Source organism: Microcebus murinus, chromosome 2 (genome assembly GCF_040939455.1).
Source record: "Microcebus murinus isolate Inina chromosome 2, M.murinus_Inina_mat1.0, whole genome shotgun sequence".
In the NCBI taxonomy this organism is placed as follows: domain Eukaryota; kingdom Metazoa; phylum Chordata; class Mammalia; order Primates; family Cheirogaleidae; genus Microcebus; species Microcebus murinus.
Genome location: NC_134105.1, coordinates 39306627 through 39325034, shown reverse-complemented (window position 1 = coordinate 39325034; position 18408 = coordinate 39306627). Strand labels below are relative to the sequence as shown.

Sequence of the window (18408 nt, the reverse complement as noted above, 5' to 3'; positions counted from 1 at the left end):
TACAGAAATAAAAGACACTAGAATTCAAATCAATTAATATTAATTGAGTGCTTACCTTATGCTAGAGACATGAATAATATTGAAATTGCATTTTTTAAAAGTTATTTTATTTACACACTACAAGTTTCATTTTCAAAAGGTTATTTACACACACATACACATCCCCAAAACAAAGCACATGAAACAAAACACGTGAAACAGTTACTCCCTTGAAAGCAGGACTGATGAAAGGTGGCATTTGAGACAGAGACTTTCTTAGTTTTTACTTTATATGTTCATGTTGCTTAGGGTTTTTGTTTGTTTGTTTTTTAAGGCAGAGTCTTACTCTGTTGCCCCACTAGAGTGCAGTGGCATCATCATAGCTCACTGCAACCTCAAACGCTCAGGCTCAAGCGATCCTCCTGCCTCAGCCTCTTGAGTAGCTAGACTACAGGTATGCACCACTGCACCCAATTAATTTTTCTATTTTTTGTAGAGATGGGGGTCTCACTCTTGCTCAGGCTGGACTTGAACTCCTGACCTCAAGTGATCCTGCCGCCTCAGCCTCCCAAAGTGCTAGAATTCAGGCGTGAGACACAGGGTCTGGCCTGGAAAGTCTATTTTTAAGAATCTACCAAGGCCGGGCACGGTGGCTCATGCCTGTAATCCTAGCACACTGGGAGGACGAGGCAGGTGGATTGCTCGAGGTCAGGAGTTCAAAACCAGCCTGAGCAAGAGTGAGACCCCGTCTCTACTATAAATAGAAAGAAATTAATTGGCCAACTAATATATATATAGAAAAAATGAGCAGGGCATGGTGGCGCATGCCTGTAGTCTCTGCTACTTGGGAGGCTGAGGCAGCAGGATTGCCTGAGCCCAGGAGTTTGAGGTTGCTGTGAGCTAGGCTGACGCCATGGCACTCATTCTAGCCTGGGCAACAAAGCAAGACTCTGTCTCAAAAAGAAAAAAGAAAAAAAAAGAATCCGCCAAAAATGAAATTTTAGGTAAGTGTCCTGGAAATTGGCTTTAGATATAACTAGGAGAAATTCACATTAAATACATGAATCCTTAAACCAAATATTTTAGCAGTAACTTCAAGTTTTGAAATAACTGCGGAATTCTCACAGAATAATACTTGTTTAAAATTTGATTATGAAAAGTTTTCAAAAACAAAACCTGATATATCCACCTAACAAGACTGATCTCTCTGTATAGCGAAATACAACAAATTAACACTCAACGGCAACTAAATCATAAACTAGTCAGACTAACAGATGATTAGTACCAAAATACTTATATTTCACACAAACCAAATAAAATAGGACAATAACAACAACCTTGAATGGAAAAGAACAGACACTACAATTGGCTTGGCATTCATCCCTTATAAATTATATATGCCACAGCTGTCTTCATACATCTCATTTTAGCTGTCAGTGAAAGTCAAACAATTTGAAGAAAACATAGGTTCGGTGTTCTCTGAAGTTTTTAAAAGTGCATACAAAACTCCTCTGACTTAGTTTAATTGTTAGAAATCTATTAAGATAATATAATAGAATAAGGACTAAAATACAAGCCCATGAGGATAGGACTTTGTTTTGCTCTCTACTATATCCAGGCTAGCACTTGGCTTGTAGCATGCGCTCAATAAAAATTTTATAGATAAATTAAGGAATTCTGCAATGTGCCTGTTAGCATTTAAACACAAAGTAATCAAAGAAGTAGAAGTTCTTGCAGACTGTAAGTCAGAATATCATTAAAAAACATACAAAACTCATTTAGTTATAATAAAGGAATTATTATGTTGGTTGCTGAATTTTTCTAAAGTGAAAGGTTTTTAAGAAAAAATGATAAATATTCTTTCACAATATCACCTTTGAGCTAAAATTTAAAAAATGATAAAGATAAAATTATTAATAATAAAAAAAAATGAAAAACAGGAGAAAAAGACATTGAAATAAATGGTAATACAAGCAGCAGCAACATCAAGCAACGACAATCATCTCATCCCTCAAAAAAACTCTTTAAAGACAAATCTTATGAACACATTTTTACATATAGTATTATAGGCCTTAGAATCAGTGTTAATATCTATTTATTTACTGAGCATTTCTTATGACTATGGCACTGTGCTGGATATTTTGAGAATGTCAAGAAGCAGATACAGCCCTAAGAGTTTCAATCTATTAGAGGAAATAAACATCTGCCTACAAAAAACTGATTGCAGCAAGGCACAATGTTATGAGAAAAGCACTGAGAGAGTCAAAGGAGAAACATTTCACAGAAGAAGTATCTTAGAGTGCAGGATTTGGACAGAGATGGAGAGGGGTAAAGTATTAAAAGTGAGCCCTGGAAGGAAAAAGCATGATCTGATGAGATGTTTTAACTTTTCCTTAATGAAGTGACTACATTACCAATAGAAGTGAGGGTGGATGCCAGGCACAGTGGCTCCTGCCTATAATCCTAGCACTCTGGGTGGCCAAGGTGGGCAGATTGCTCAAGGTCAGGAGTTCAAAACCAGCCTGAGCAAGAGCGAGACCCCGTCTCTACTATAAATAGAAAGAAATTAATTGGCCAACTTATATATATAGAAAAAAATGAGCCGGGCATGGTGGCGCATGCCTGTAGTCCTAGCTACTCGGGAGGCTGAGACAGAAGGATTGCTTGATCCCAGGAGTTTGAGGTTGCTGTGAGCTAGGCTGATGCCATGGCACTCACTCTAGCCTGGGCAACAAAGTGAGACTCTGTCTCAAAAAAAAGCATGCTCTGGAATGCAGAGAATGCAAAGAAACAATGGAGTAAGCAGAATAACTTGGTTGAAGTGGCACATTTTGGAAGAAACCCGATGAGTTGCTTAGTCACTAAAGTAAAGAAGCCAAGTTCTTAAAGGTGTCTCCAGAAATAAATGAACTCCAATGTGAGAAGTACAATTCTCTCTTTTTCTCACAAGCACATACACACACACCAATCATAACCATTTGTTTATGATACAAATATTTATGGAACATATATTATAGCCAGGTACTATCATCATCTTCAAAGGATGTCTTTAAGGACAACAGAGATAATAGCAAATATAATTAAGTATTGCCTAATCTGGAATGAGCTCAAATTTCACCCCTTGGAAGCAGCCTCCCTGACTTATTCTAGCCAACAACATGCTTTTTCCTGATACTAACAGTACCCCAGAACCAATTTGTGCTAGTACTGCTATCAGTATTATTTCAGCTACCTTAAAGCTCATACAGATGGGGGGTGGGGGAGGGGCAACAGTACCTGGGAATCCGCACACCATTTATAACATCGTTTCTAAACTTTTTTCCCAATCCTGTCTCTCAAGCCTGGTAGCAACCAGGGAGCTTGGTGACTTAGGGAACACTTTTAACTCACAGGGAAAAAATCAAGCAGTACAACTGAGCCAAAGGTTTATACACTTATAATATTGTGTCACATATTCTGATCACTTAACAAGCATCAACTATGTGCCAAACACTAGACTAGGACAAAGGCCCTGGGGAACAAAGGTAAGTAAGAACCCCTGATATCTAGGAAATGAGGGTCTAATGTAAGAATCAGACATGTGAACAACAATTTTACAATACAACTTAGTGAAGGCTGCAATACAGAGGTAAGAACGAAGTGCTGTAGAAGCACACAAAGGACAAGAGTAACTGGCTCTGCCCAAAGGAAGGCATCACAGAAAAGTTAACACAGGGGTTGTATGTTAACAGGGGGTAATCTAAGCAAGAGGGAAAGGCTGTGCAAAGACAAAGACCTATGAGAGGACATGTCATATTCTAAATAAGAAACAATCCACAGCGGATGCCTCTCAGGTAAAGCACCTGGAGGTGAGTATAGACTCAAGAGAGATAAATTAGGACTGGGTTGTGAAAGGCCTTAAAGGACATGCCTGGAAGGTAGACTTTGCCAAGGGGGAGTCAAAACACATTTTTAATTATGGGAGTAGTTCAGTCAGATTTGGTTTTGGATTAAAAGGATGGGTAGGGGAGTCCAGTGACAGACTAGTCAGAAGCTTTTTCAAAAGTCTAGGTGAGAGATGATGGGGACCCTGAATTAAAAAGAATTACCATCTAGAAAAAAATGCCAAATCCAAGTGATTATTACTAAGGCAAACATAACAGAACTTGATGACTGGACATGGAAAATAAGAAAGATGGAAAACAGCTTTAAATGACTAACTGCCTGTGTGTGGCAGAACTTCAATTCATTAAAATATTTAGGGAGGGATATTTTGCTTAATTATATTTTCAGTCTGAGAACTATTTTTTCAAGAATAATCTTTGCTTAACCCTTTATTGAAAATCTGCGTAAGTATTAATATAATTTCCTAAGTACATTATAGTAATCATAAAAAATATTCCTTTTTCTATATAAAAATCACTATAAACACCAGTTATCACTCTGCAGTATAAAATTTAGATATTGATAAAACTCAACATATTCTAGGGGACATCCTAGAATTTGCTTTTAAGAATAAAAGTCTGATTCTCAGACTGGTTTGTCTTCATCCTCTTTCTCAATCAACAGAGTGTAAGCCATTGTAGCTACATGACTTTCCAACCAGCAGAACATAGTGACATCCCAATGCTCTTTCCTGGCTAAACCAAACTTAAATTAAACTAAATTCCCTGCTAATCTTCTTATCAACTGGGGATGACTGGGTGTACTAAACACAATATTTTCACATTAAAACAAAATAAAATCATACCATCCAGAATTTTAGAAATACCAAAATGAATGTGACCGATAGTCTTTGCAGTCTACTATTTACTGAAGGATGCTTCCAAGCACAATATCATCCCTGTTAAAACCAGACTCAACTCAGGACACCTTGGAAACAGATGCAACTTGTCTGTTATCTTCCTTGTTTCTCATTTAAACTCTCAAGACTAAGAAACTCTCAAGACTTTTAGTGGTATACACCTTCCTGGGCTAGGAAGGGTAATACAGTATTTTAATTTAAGTTGTCTCTTGATGAGCTGCATATAAAGAGGAAGTAAAAAACTATTTTCTTAAGGTAAAAGTAAAAGAGATGTTAACACTATTCATTAAAGGGCTTTATCACCTACTCAGTTCAATAAAGGCAGTGTTCTGAGAGATTATTCACAGATAATTGCGTGAGAATTTCCAGTTTTTAAGTTCACCGCAGAAGCTCTGAAAACTGCAACTGTTCTAAGATCCCGCCCAGCTTCTCCATTGAGATACTGTGAAATAACTACTTGATTTATTTCTAATTTCCTGAATACAGCTATAAGTAAACTGTTTAATCAACAAGCAAATCCACGTTACTTCAGATCAGCAAAAGTTGTTCTTATTCAGCAAATCTCTCCATCTTTCATAACAATACTTGTAATCCAATTGAATGCCAGCCAAAAAAAAAATGCATGATTCAAATATGCTTCCTAGTACATTAATTATATTCAATTTTCCCTAAGTAAGCTGGGCTGAGAACTCCCATAAAACTATACCAAAGTTTTCAATATTTTTGCAAGCTACCCAAAAAGCATAAAACCACCTCCCCTCCCTACTAACAACAGCATCCGTAATTATTATACACAAAAATACAGAATCAGGCCAGAAGAACACAGTACCAAAAATAAAATACACGAAAAAACTCTCGGCCTGCAACTCGAGACTCTACTAATGGGCAACAGGTCAAAACTACGCTTTCACATTAAGAAAAAGCTTCACTTTGTATTTAGAATCATATTCTGAGACAGTTTTCAAATGGAAAAGAGTTCCACAAAACTGAATTGAATAAAACAAGATTCCCTCCAAAGTCTGATTTGGTGACAAATGACCTCTCGGCGGAACTCGAGGCCCACAGCCTCAGCCTCCAACCCATCTCACTGAGGAAGTGAGGAGCGCTGCCCGCGAAGAGGGGCCTGGGCAGCCGCGTCCGCCTACTCACCCCAGGGGGCGGCGGCAAGGAGGCAGAGGGAGCCCAACATTTCCGCACACGGCCAGGCTCTGGGCCGGCAGCAGGGACCCCGGGGACTCAGGGGTGGGGGCCAGCGCCTCTCCCAGACCCTCGGGGTCTACTCACTCCGCAAGTGGCCAGCAAGAAAGCCATTCGCCAGGGCCCCCCGCCCTCTGTGCCTCCGGGGGAGGGGGCTGGGGGCTGCTCCCAAGCGCCCCTTTTCTTCCCCCCTCGATCGGATCCCTGGGCTGCAGCGCAGGCAGTCCAGACAGAGGCTCAGCCCGTCCCCTGGGACACCCCCTTCACACCTCCCCCGTCCTGTCCCCGCCCCGGCCGGGGGACCGCCCCGATTGGCTGGCCCTGCCGGCTCCGGCAAAGAGACCCCTGGCGATTGGCCATGGGTCACCTGCTGTCGGGAGGTGAGCGGCTGACGATTGGCGGTTGCACCAGTTTTGGGGTGGAGAGGCGAGCGGGAGCCAGCACCAGCGGGAGGGGCGGGCAGCTGCGGGCCCGCATCCGGAGGGCCGGCCTGCCGGTCCCCGCCCAGGCCCGACAGCCTCCTCGCTGGGCCAGGGCTCACCTTGAGGGGGTGCCTCGGGACACGCCGCCTCCGTCGCGCCTGCGCCACCCCCAGGAAAGGCAGCCAGTCACCTCTGGGATTCCCACTGGGTGGCGACTGGAGAAGAACCCGGTCACGGCCATAAACATGCTTCACCTACACCCACTGGCTTCTAGTTTGCCACCGCCAGATTTGGCAGCCATGGAGACTGGGCCCAGAAGTTTTCGTCTTGATAACTAATTTTGTTCATTTCCGGACAGTTGTTTGAGTCGCGTGGGGGGTAGGAGGAGGTGGGAGTGAGGGGAGGAGGAGATACTATAGCAATAAACAAAAGCATGGGTGCCTATGTTTTAATTTATGAATACAGTGAGACATCGTGGGCCTGCTGTTGTGCCACAGCTCCATAAGGAATGTAGGTGGCTTGTGAAGGTTATTCAGGAATCTAAATGTTGTAAATTTCAAATTATACCAAAAGTTTGGACTTACAGGACCTCAACAGAGAATCACCTAAAATGCAGCAAATCACAGACATAAATGATTACCTTACTGATTTGGAGGCCTGTCTCCTTTTTTGCTCTTGCTATTTTCTCTTAGGGTTATTTATATACCTATCCCTCTCCCTTCCAGGACTCTACTAAACTCCTACAATTCCAATTACTTTTGTATTTTAACACCTCGACTGGTACACCTTACAACACCTAGCATAGCACATACTGCACATAGAGCTCAATGCTTGCTGAATAAGTAAGCTAAACTGCTGGACTCAGTGTTACAGATACCTACAATTTGTTTTATGAAAATTGTTTCAAAATGCCCAATACCAAATCCACTCTTTTCTTTCCCTTGCCAGCTTTTTCAAAGCTGGGTCCTCTCCCAGGGAGCCCTACTTCAGTAAATGAAACCACTACCATCCACCCTGATAATGCGAACCATAAACCTAGCAGTCCTCCTACACATCTCCCCCACTCCACATTCATCCATCACCAAGTTCCATCATTCTCCTAAAATGCACTCTGAATTATGTCCATCTCCATCACCACTCTATTACAGGTCCTGGTCCCTTGGAATAAACTTCTTACATAAGTCTTCCTGAATCTACCCTAGCTCCTCCAATTCATTCTCAACACTATAGCCAAAGCTGTATTTCTATAAACAATTTCATGAACTCTTCACCCCCCACTACCCCTGCCCATGGCCAATTAAAGAACCTCAACTGCTTTCCATTGCGCTTGGGATACAACTCAATATTTAACAATGGTCTACAAGGTTTAATCCTACCTACCTCTTAACTCCATCTTTTACCTTACACTCCCTATTTACTGCTTTCTACAAAATTGCCTTTTTCAAGCTCCTTTAATTTACCAAGAACTTTCCAACCTCTGTCTTTTACAGTCCCCTTAACACCAATCCCTGTGCTTCACACAATTTCCTTGTACTAATCATTTATTTCCTCCCTGCCAATGTCAATTCTTCCTAGTATATGTTGTCATAGTATATGTAGCACTCCTTTGTGGAACTTACCACAGCTATAATTTTACATTTATTTGAGTTCTTCTTTTTTTTTTTTTTTTTTTTTAAGAGATGAGAGTTCTCACTATGTTGTCCAGGCTGAGCTCCTCAAACTCCTGGACTCAAAAAATCCTCCCACCTCAGCCTCCTGAATACCCGGGCTATATGCATGTACAACCTTGTCCAGCTTGAGTTATTCTTTTTAATCAACTTTATTGAATCATAATTTACATATGATAAAATGCACCCATTTTAAATGTGCTTTGACAAATGTATACATATACACGTATGTATACACACATGTAACCACCACAATTAAGAAATAGATGATTTCTTTTACCCCAGAACTTCCTTCATGCCCCTCTGTAGTCAATCTCAACCACTGCCCTGCTTTCTGTCTACTCTGTTCTTCTTTGATTAACATTAATCTTCACCATTAGACTATAAGCTTAATGAAGTGGGGATCTATTCTGTTCAGCACTATATCATCAGCATTTAGCAGAATGCCTGAAATATATTAAATGATCAATAATGGATTTCCTATGGTATAAGATTCTGAAAATAAATATCAATGCTCTAATGAATATCAAGAAACTATAAACAGTGATGGAGAAAAAAATACATTAATGCTGTCACACGAACATAGTTAACAACTAACCTTCACTAATACCCTTTAAAATTTTCCTTTAATATCTGCTTTTCTAGCAGTTAAGCTATGCCTGGATAGCCTTAGAGACTTCATTCTATATTAGCTAATCAAATGGTTCTCTAGGCCAGGAAAAAAAAAGCCTACATCTCCAATTCTATCTGTGCACTGTACTGTTTGACCCTGTAAGAGACATAATGTTTATATAATTCCTACTTACTAGTTATTTTATGTGTTATATCTAATCTTCCCAATTAGACAGGAAGACCCATAAGGTCAAGGATATTGTACTTAGTGCCTAGCAAAGTGTCAGACTTTTAAAAAAAAGTGTCCTCCCAATCTCCCATAACCATCATCAGAGGTCAGTAGTTTCAAATTCTAATGCATTGTCACTTTTGACAGTATAGTATAAATACTTAAGTCTTAGTGAAAATTTAGTGAGCTCAATTATCATTAGTTTTTTATTGATAAGTATTGAAATTAAGGATAAAGGTAGTAGGGAAAATGGTCTATCATAGGTTCCTAACAATAAGAGTGAGTTTTCCTTAGCTGTATATTTAAAAAGTCTGTTATAGTTACATATTTAAAGAGGTCTCAGCTCCAATCCAACGTCTACGTTGTCACACTTTAATACTAGAGATAGCTATTTGTTGTAGACATATAGCTCTCATCTTCCTAATCCTCATATAAAGTTAGTGTGCATAAAAGATGAAGCACTGGAAATGAAAAGCAATTACACAAACAAAGCAACATAATCCATATTGTGCCAAGAAGCTAAAACTAAATTTGACAACTCAAATACTGTTAAAGAGGCCGGGTGCGGTGGCTCACGCCTGTAATCCTAGCACTCTGGGAGGCCAAGGCGGGCGGATTGCTCAAGGTCAGGAGTTTGAAACCAGCATGAGCAAGAGCGAGACCCTAAGAAATTAATTGGCCAACTAATATATATAGAAAAAATTAGCCGGAAATGGTGGCGCATGCCTGTAGTCCCAGCTACTCGGGAGGCTGAGGCAGGATTGCTTGAGCCCAGGAGTTTGAGGTTGCTGTGAGCTAGGCTAACGCCATGGCACTCACTCTAGCCTAGGCAACAAAGCGAGACTCTGTCTCAAAAATATATATATATATTGTTAAAGAAATCTATAAGTTGTTTCAAAGAAAGTTAAGTGACCAGTGCCTAAAATTCATATGACAAGTGATTTCTGATCAGAAGGGTCTTCAATACTTATATTTCAACTACATAACTAAGGCTTTAAGTGATTACATTACTGCCTTTTTGTGGTAGGTATTTAGGATAAAGGAAGAACAGGATATGATAATTAAGAAATATAAAAACCAAAATATAAAAAAAATCAAAGCCCTGAGTTTTTTTTGGGGGGGGTAAGTAAAATGGCAAGAAGTCTGTTAAGAAAAAAATAGGCCATACCTATTACCTATTAAGATGAAAAGAAAATTTGAACTGTACAAAGTTCATGTTCCACTTTCAAAAATATTATTGCTGCTAGAAATTATAATAGTCCAATAACGTTTACCTAGAACTCACACTCTGCTCTAATGTCACCTCAGAAAAAAATGATAAATACTTTCAAATTGCTGTTGTTGGGCTACACCAGAAAGAAAAAAATTGCAAAAACATAAAAAATCAAATCAGATGATACTTTAGGTTTCCAGTGTGGTATATAAGAAGCTTAGTAGTCACCACTCTGTCTTAACAACAAGCAACATGTTGAAAAAATTAAAAAATCTACACCTCTTCTTAGATCTATAAGAGAAGTGAGGTCATAGGGCAAACTGGTGCCCCCAAAATTAGGAGACAGACAGGCAAATACAGAGAATCACAACTTACCTGAGCAAAAAACTCACAAGCAGCAACCTCCATGGGAATCAGCACCCAGGTAAGGATACCTGATCTGTAATTGAGAAATTGCTGGAGGCTCAGTGTAGACAAATCTGAGAGATATAAACTCCAGGGACACCCATCATGTGGGGGTGGAGGGGCAACCACACTTTTGTTTTACCTCCAGGAACTGTATAAGGTCATCACAGTGAATATTGGGGAAAAAAATCTCCTCATACTTCCCCCTTTAGCCTTCCATGTGGGAGAAGGTAAATATCCAACTCTCAGCTTTTTGTAGCCATCCCCCCCACACACACACACCTATGGGGCAGGCAGAGGTAAGGGCAGTGAAAGATTTGAGAAACACATGTAAAGTTTACAAAGTTCACTAAAAACTGAGACCTAACCACAGGGCTATAGAATGCTCCCCCTCCAACCACACCTTACCACATTACTAAAGGACAATTTACAGCAATTTCTAGTAATCAAGAAAAAAAATCACAAGACATACAAAACAGGAAAAGGCACAGCTTGAAGAGACACAGAAAGCATCAAAACTAGACTCAAATAGCAGGGATACTAAAATCATCAAACCAGGAACTTAAAACTTTAACTATGATTACTATTCTAAAGGTTCTAATGGACAAAGTAGAAAACATGTAAGAACAGATGGGGAGTGTAAAGCAGAGAGATGTAAATTCTAAGAACAAATAAAAAAGAAATGCTAGAGATCAAAAATACTGTAGCAGAAAGGAAGAATCCTTTTGGTGAGATAATTGTCAGACTGGCACAGGTGAGTAAAGAATCTCTGAGCTTGAGGATATCTCAATAAACACCTCCAAAACTGAAAAGCAAAGAGAAAAAAGATGGGGGTGGGGGAGGGGGAACAGAATATCCAAGAACTGTGGGACAACTACAAAAGGTATAACTATGCATAACAGAAATAGCAGAAGAAGAAGAAACAGAAAGGAAGAAAAATTTGAAATAATGACCAAGAATTTCTGCAAATTAATGTGAGATATCAAAGCACTGATCAAGAAACAGCTCAAAAAATACCAAGCAGGGCTGGGCGCAGTGGCTCACGCCTGTAATCCTAGCTCTCTGGGAGGCCAAGGCGGGTGGACCATTTGAGCTCAGGTGTTCGAAACCAGCCTGAGCAAGAGCGAGACCCCGTCTCTACTAAAAAAAAAAAAAAAAAAAAATTTAATTGGCCAACTGAAAATAGAAGAAAGAAAGAAAGAAAGAAAGAGAGAGAGAGAGAGAGAGAGAGAGAGAGAGAGAGAGAGAAAGAGAGAGAGAAAGAAAGAAAGAAAGAAAGAAAGAAAGAAAGAAAGAAAGAAAGAAAGAAATTTAAAAAAAACTAAAAAAAAAAATATCACTCAAAATAAATGCCAGAAAATTTACACGCAGGCATATCATATTCAAACTACTGAAAATCAAAGAGACAGAAAAAAATCCTGAGAGAAACTAGTGGTGGGAGGAGGTGGGGGAAGACTCAACTTACCTAAAAAGGAGGAAAAAAATATTAAAATTACATCTGATATCTTCTCAGAAACTATGCTAGCAAGGAAAGAATAGAGTGAAATATTTAAAGTACTGATAGAAAAAAGAAAAAAAAAACCCTAGAATTCTGTACCCTAATAAATTATCCTTCAAAAGCAAAGGAGAGGACCAGCACAGTGATTCACGCCTATAATTCCAACATATTGGGAGGCGAAGGCAGGAGGATTGCTTGAGGCCAAGAGTTTGAGACTGGCTTGGGGAACACAGCAAGATCTCATCTCTACAAAGAAATTTAAAAAATTAGCTGGGCATGGTGGCGTGCACATGTAGTCCTAGCTACCTAGGAGACTGTAGTGGAAGGACTGCTTGAGCCCAGGATTTAGATGCTACAGTAAGTTATGAATGTGCCTCTCCACTACAGCCTGAGTGACAGAGCAAGACTCTGTCTCTAAAATTAAAAAAAAAGTGAAGGAGAAATAAAGATTTACTCTGACAAAAATTTGAGGGAATTTGTTTTCAGTAGACCTGCCTTGCAAGAAAGTTTGAAAGAAGTTCTTTAGAGAGAAGAAAAATAATCAGAAACTCAGATCTAGATAAAGAAAGAGCTTCAGAGAAGAAATAGAGGTAAAATAAAAACTTTTATTTTTCTTATTTTTAATTGATCTAATAGATAATCGTTTGTTCAAAATAATAGCAACAATATATTCCATTTGTATGTATTAGTATATACGCTGATGTATGCTAATGTACACATCTAATAAATGAAATGAATCACAGCAATGATACAAGAAATGGGAGGGAGGAAATAGAATTGTTCTGTTATTATAAGATACACTACTTGTGAAATAGTATACAGTTGACCCTTAACCGACATGGAAGTTGGGGGTACTGGCCTGCCCATGTAGTAGAAAATGCACATATAACTTTTGACTCCCCCAAAACCTCACTACTAATAGGAAACTATTGACCAGAGCCTTACCAATAACATAAACAATTAACACATATTTTGTATATTGTATGCATTATATACTTTATTTGTGTAATAAAGTAAGCTAGACAAAAGAAAATGTTATTAAAAAATTATAACGAATAGAAAATAACAGAAAACTTACTATTCATTAAGTGGAAATAGATCATCATAAAGATCTTTATACCGCCAGGTACAGTAGCACCAGCCTATAAATTCTAGCACTTTGCAAAGCTGAGGCAGGAGGATCACTTGAGGCCAGAAGTTGGAGACCAGCCTAAGAAACATAATGAGACCTCCCTTCTACAAAAAATTTAAAAATTAACTGTGCGTGGTGGCATACACCTGTAGTTCTAGACACTTGAATGGCTGAGATGAGATGATTACTTGTGGCTAGAAGTTAGAGGCTGCAGTGAGCTAGGATAGCATCACTGCATTCCAGCCTACGTGACAGAGAACCCCTTCTCTTAAAAAAAAAATCTTAATCCTCTTTGTCTTCACAATGAGTAGAAGGGGGGTGGGGATGGTCTTGTTTCAGGTGTGGCAGAGGCAGAAGATGATCAGTGCATAAGTGGACCTGCACAGTTCAAACCCATGTTCAAGAGTCAACTGTGTTATTTGAAAGTTTACTTAGAATAGTTGTAAATGTATAATGCAAACAATATAAGCAATTTTTTAAAGTAAAAAAGAGAGAAAGAAAAAAAAATGAAGTACACTTGATACTCTTAAGAAAAGAGAGAAAATGAAATCTCACAAAATGTTCAATTAAAACCACAAAAACCAGAAAAGAGCATAAGAGAAAAATTAAAACAAAGAACAAGGGCATCCAATAGAAAACAGAAACAAACATGGTAGACATTAATCCAATTGTATGAGTAATCATTTTGACTGTCAGTAGTATAAATGCACCAATTCAGAGGCATAGATTATCAGAGTAAATCAAAATACACAAGACCCAACCATATGTTGTCTACAAGAAACCAACTTTAAATATAAAGACATATATTAGGTCATTAAATAGGAAATGTCCAATTTCGAATCAAAAGTGTAGTTTACTATATCTCAAACAAGAAGCAATACAATTAATCAAAGTATGTGCCTAAACTATCGACATAGTTTTGCCATCTTAACTGTAGCTTGTTATGCCAGCAGTGAAGAAGCCTGGTGAGCGAGTGGTGATGAAATTATGAAAGGCATTTTCCATAGCCTGTTGAGAAATGGATATTTTTTGATGCAAATACTTTTGCATTGGAATATATTTTTGTTTTGGAAAGCCTGGAAGAAGTGGTAGTCAGTGGTAGAAGATCTGGTAAATATGGTAGATGACAGAGTGTTTCCAAGTCCAGCTTTTATAGTTTGAGCAGTGTTGTCTGTGTGACATATAGTCATGTGTTATCTTGCAAGAGGATTGGTCTCTTCCTGTTCTGTATGTTTATGAAAAAAAAAAAAAGAGGATTGGTCTGTCTCTATTAACCCATCTCAGCCGCTTAATCACAAGCATTTTCATCATTTTATCCAATTGGTTGCAGTAGACATCCACTGTAATAGACTGACCAGGTTTCCTGAAGCTATAGTGGATCATACCAGCGCTGGATTACCAAACAGACATCATTAGCTTTTCTCAATGAATATTCAGTTTTAGACTGTGTTTTGGCACTTCATCGTTATCCAAGTATTGTACCAAACCCTTGCAATTGTCTAAAATAATCCATTTTTCATCACAAGTAATAATACAGTATAGAAATGGTTTGCCTTTATGTCATGATAGCAAAGAAAGGCAAGCTTTGAGATGATTTCTAGTCTGATGCTCATTTCATTCATGCAGAACCCATCTATCCAGCATCTTCACCTTGCCAGTTTGTTTCAAATTGTCCAATATTGTTGCAAAAGTAATGTCAAACCTTGCTGCTAATTCACCCACAGATTGAGGTGGATTCACTTCCACTACAGCTTTCAGCTCATCATTATCCACCTTTGTCTCAGGTTGCCCTTGTGGCTCATTTTCAAGATTAAAATCACCAGAACAGAACTTCTCAAATCATCTATGTTCTGCGTGTTCATTAGCCACATCCTTCCCAAACACTTCATTGATATTTTGAGCTGCCTGTGCTGCACTGATTTCACAAAGGAACTCATATTCGAAAATAATGCTCATTTTTCACTAACCCATAGTTTCACAAAAATTGCCCTAAAAAAAAACACAAGCCAAACCATTGGTTTGAAAGAATGAGGATATATGTTCACAATAAAAATAAAACAAGATGTGTCAAAGTGAAATGTCAGAGATATCAACTGTCTAACTTAGTACTTAATGAAATTAGACATTTCATACTTAATAACCTTAATAGATTGAAAGTAAATGAAGATATTCCATGCTAACACTAATCAAAGGAAAGTGACAGTAACTACTACACTGATTTCAGACAAAGTAGACTTCACAGAAAGGAAAGTTATCAGGGACACAGAGATGCATGGCATTATGATAAAGGGGTCAATTTCCCCAGAAGACATAACATCCTTAATATGTATGTGCTTAACAGCAGAACATCAAAATATGTAAGGCAAAAACTGACAGAACTGCATGGAGAAATAGATGAGTCCAATGTTATAGTTGGAGACTTCAATACCCATCTATCAGAAATGGAAATATTCAGCAGGGAGAAAATGCATAAGCACATCATTAAATTTAACACCACCATCTACCAACTGAATATAATAGACTTCCATAAAGTGCTTCACCCAACAATAGCAGGTTACACATTCTTCTCAAGTTCACATGGTCCATTTGCCAAGATGCACTACATTCTGAGCCATAAAACACACCTAAGCAAAATTAAAAGAATAGAAATACACCATCTGCTCTCAGACCACAATGGAATTAATTAAACAAGAATTCAATAACAGAAAGATAACTGGAAAAATCCCAAAATATGTGGAGATTAAAACAACACATTTCTAAATAACACATGGGTCTAAGAAGAAATCCCATAAGAAATGTTTAAGTATTTCCAACTAAATGAAAATGAAAACCAACTTATATTTTTGGCATATAGTGAAAGCAGTGCTTAGGAAGAGAAATGTATAGCATCGAATGCATATGTTATAAAAGAAGAAACAGGCCGGGCGCTGTGGCTCACGCCTGTAATCCTAGCTCTTGGGAGGCCGAGGCGGGCGGATTGCTCAAGGTCAGGAGTTCAAAACCAGCCTGAGCAAGAGTGAGACCCCGTCTCTACTATAAAATAGAAAGAAATTAATTGGCCAACTGATATATATATAAAAAATTAGCCGGGCATGGTGGCGCATGCCTGTAGTCCCAGCTACCTGGGAGGCTGAGGCAGTAGGATCACTCGAGCCCAGGAGTTTGAGGTTGCTGTGAGCTAGGCTGACGCCACGGCACTCACTCTAGCCTGGACAACAAAGCGAGACTCTGTCTCAAAAAAAAAAAAATTTAAAAAAAAAAAAAAAAAAAAAAAAGAAGAAACATCTAAGATCAATCATTTAGCTTGGTGCAGTGGCTCATGCCTATAATTCAAGCACTTTGGGAGGCTAAGGTGGGAGGTTTGCTTGAGCCCAAGAGTTTAAGACCAGTCTGAGTAACACAAGACCTGATTGCTACAAAAAAAAATTTTTTAACAAAATAAATAAAATCAATCATTTAATCTTCCACCTTCAGTACCCAGAAAAAGAAGAATAAAGCCACTGTAAGCAGAAAAAAAGCAATAACAAGAGCCGGGCACAATGGTGCATACCTGTAATCCCAACTACTAAGGCGGCTAAGGTAGGAAGATCACTTGAGCCCAGGAGTTTGAATCTGTAGGGCACTATGATCACACCTGTGAATAGCCACTGCACTCTAGCCTGGGCAACTAGCAAGACCTCATCTCTTAATAAAAAGAAAAAGAAAAGAAACGATAAAAATTAGAGCAGAAATCAATGACACTAGAAACAGGAAATCAACAGACAAGCAACACAACCAAAAGCTGGTTCTTTGAAAACAATCAATAATATTGATAAGTTTCTGGACAGGCTAACTTAAATGGGGAAGAGGAGTGTGGGCACTGTGGCTCACATCTGTAATCCCAGCAATTTGGGAGGATAAGGCAGTAGGATCACTAAAGGCCAGAAATTCAAGACCAGCTTTGGCAACTTTAGGAGAGTCTGTCTCTTAAAAATTAGCCACGTGTGGTGGCACACACTTGTAGTCCCAGCTACTAAGAAAGCTGAGGCAGGAGGATCACTTGAATCTAGGAGTTTGAGGCTGAAGTGAGCCACGATCACACCACTGCACTCCAGCCTAGGCAACAGAATCAGACCTCTCTAAAATAAGAGACAAGAATTTCTATACCCATATATTTGATAACCTAAATAAAATGGCTCACTCGCTTGAAAGACATAATCTGCTAAAAAAGAATAAAAAGGCAATGTTAACAGGCCTATATTTATTAAAGAAGCTGAATCAATAATTATAATAATAATCAATAAATAATAAAACAAAGCACCAGGCCCAGCTGGGTTCCTGATGAGCTCTACCAAACATTTAAGAAAGAAATTATATCAATTATCTATAATCGCTTTCAGAAAACAGAAGGAGCTAGGGAATACTTCCCAACTCATCCTATGGAGATAGCATTACCCTAATACCAAAACCAGAGGAAGACATTACAAGAAAATAAAACTACACACCAACATCTTTCATAAATATAGACGCCAAGATCTTCAACAAAATATTAGCAAATCAAATCCAACAATGTATAAAAAGAATTATTCGTGACAACCACATAGGATTTATCCCAGGTATGGAAGGCTGGTTCAATATTTGAAAATCCATTAACATAGTCCCCCAAGTCAATAAGATAAAGAAGAAAAAATTCATATGATATTATTAGATGCAGAAAAAAGTTAACAAAATCTAACTCCCATTCTTGATAAAAACAGTAAACTAGAAAGAGAGGGGAACTTCTGCAACATGATAAAGAATATCTACAAAAAACCTACATCTAACATCAATCTTAATGGTGAGAAACTAGAAGCTTTCTCATTAAGATCAAGAACAAGGCAAGGATGTCTCCTCTCACCACCAATTTTCAACATTGTACCAGAAATTCTAGCTAATGCAGTAAGAAAGGAAAATAAAAGTTATAATGATTGGGAAGTAAGAAATAAAACTGTCTTTGTTTGTAGATAACACAGTTGTCAGTGTAGAAAATTGGAAAGAAGAGGTAAAAAAATTCCTGGAACTTATAAGCGATCATAACAAGGTTGCAGGATACAAAGTTAATATACAAAAGTCAACAGTTTTCCTATATGCCAGGAATTAGTAAGTGGAATTTGAAATCATATACATCTAATAAAATATATACAAGAACTATATGAAGAAAACTATCAAATGCTGAAAAATGAAATTTAAAAAGAACTAAATAAATGGAGAGATAGTCCATGTTCAAGAGTAAGAAGACTTGTCTAGGCGCGG

General features: G+C 38.4%; 1 protein-coding gene across 11 annotated transcripts in view; it reads right to left on the bottom strand.

The window, feature by feature from the left end:
* The window catches only part of OSBPL9 (oxysterol binding protein like 9), a 174162-nt gene that overhangs the window by 50933 nt on the left and 104821 nt on the right, over positions 1 to 18408 (bottom strand). For 2 of the 11 annotated variants that reach the window (XM_012776212.3, XM_012776215.2), the window contains exon 1: positions 5912 to 6233. The exons of 6 other annotated variants lie outside the window; for them this stretch is intronic. Coding sequence is in view for 3 of the 5 variants with exons in the window: in XM_020289455.2 (XP_020145044.2) it covers positions 10478 to 10510 (33 nt within the window). In the remaining 2 variants the exon portion in view is untranslated. Of the gene's footprint in view, positions 1 to 5911; positions 6234 to 10477; positions 10534 to 18408 lie in introns of those variants that run through there. 3 more of the 11 variants (XM_012776208.3, XM_012776209.2, XM_020289455.2) reach the window with 2 other exon arrangements.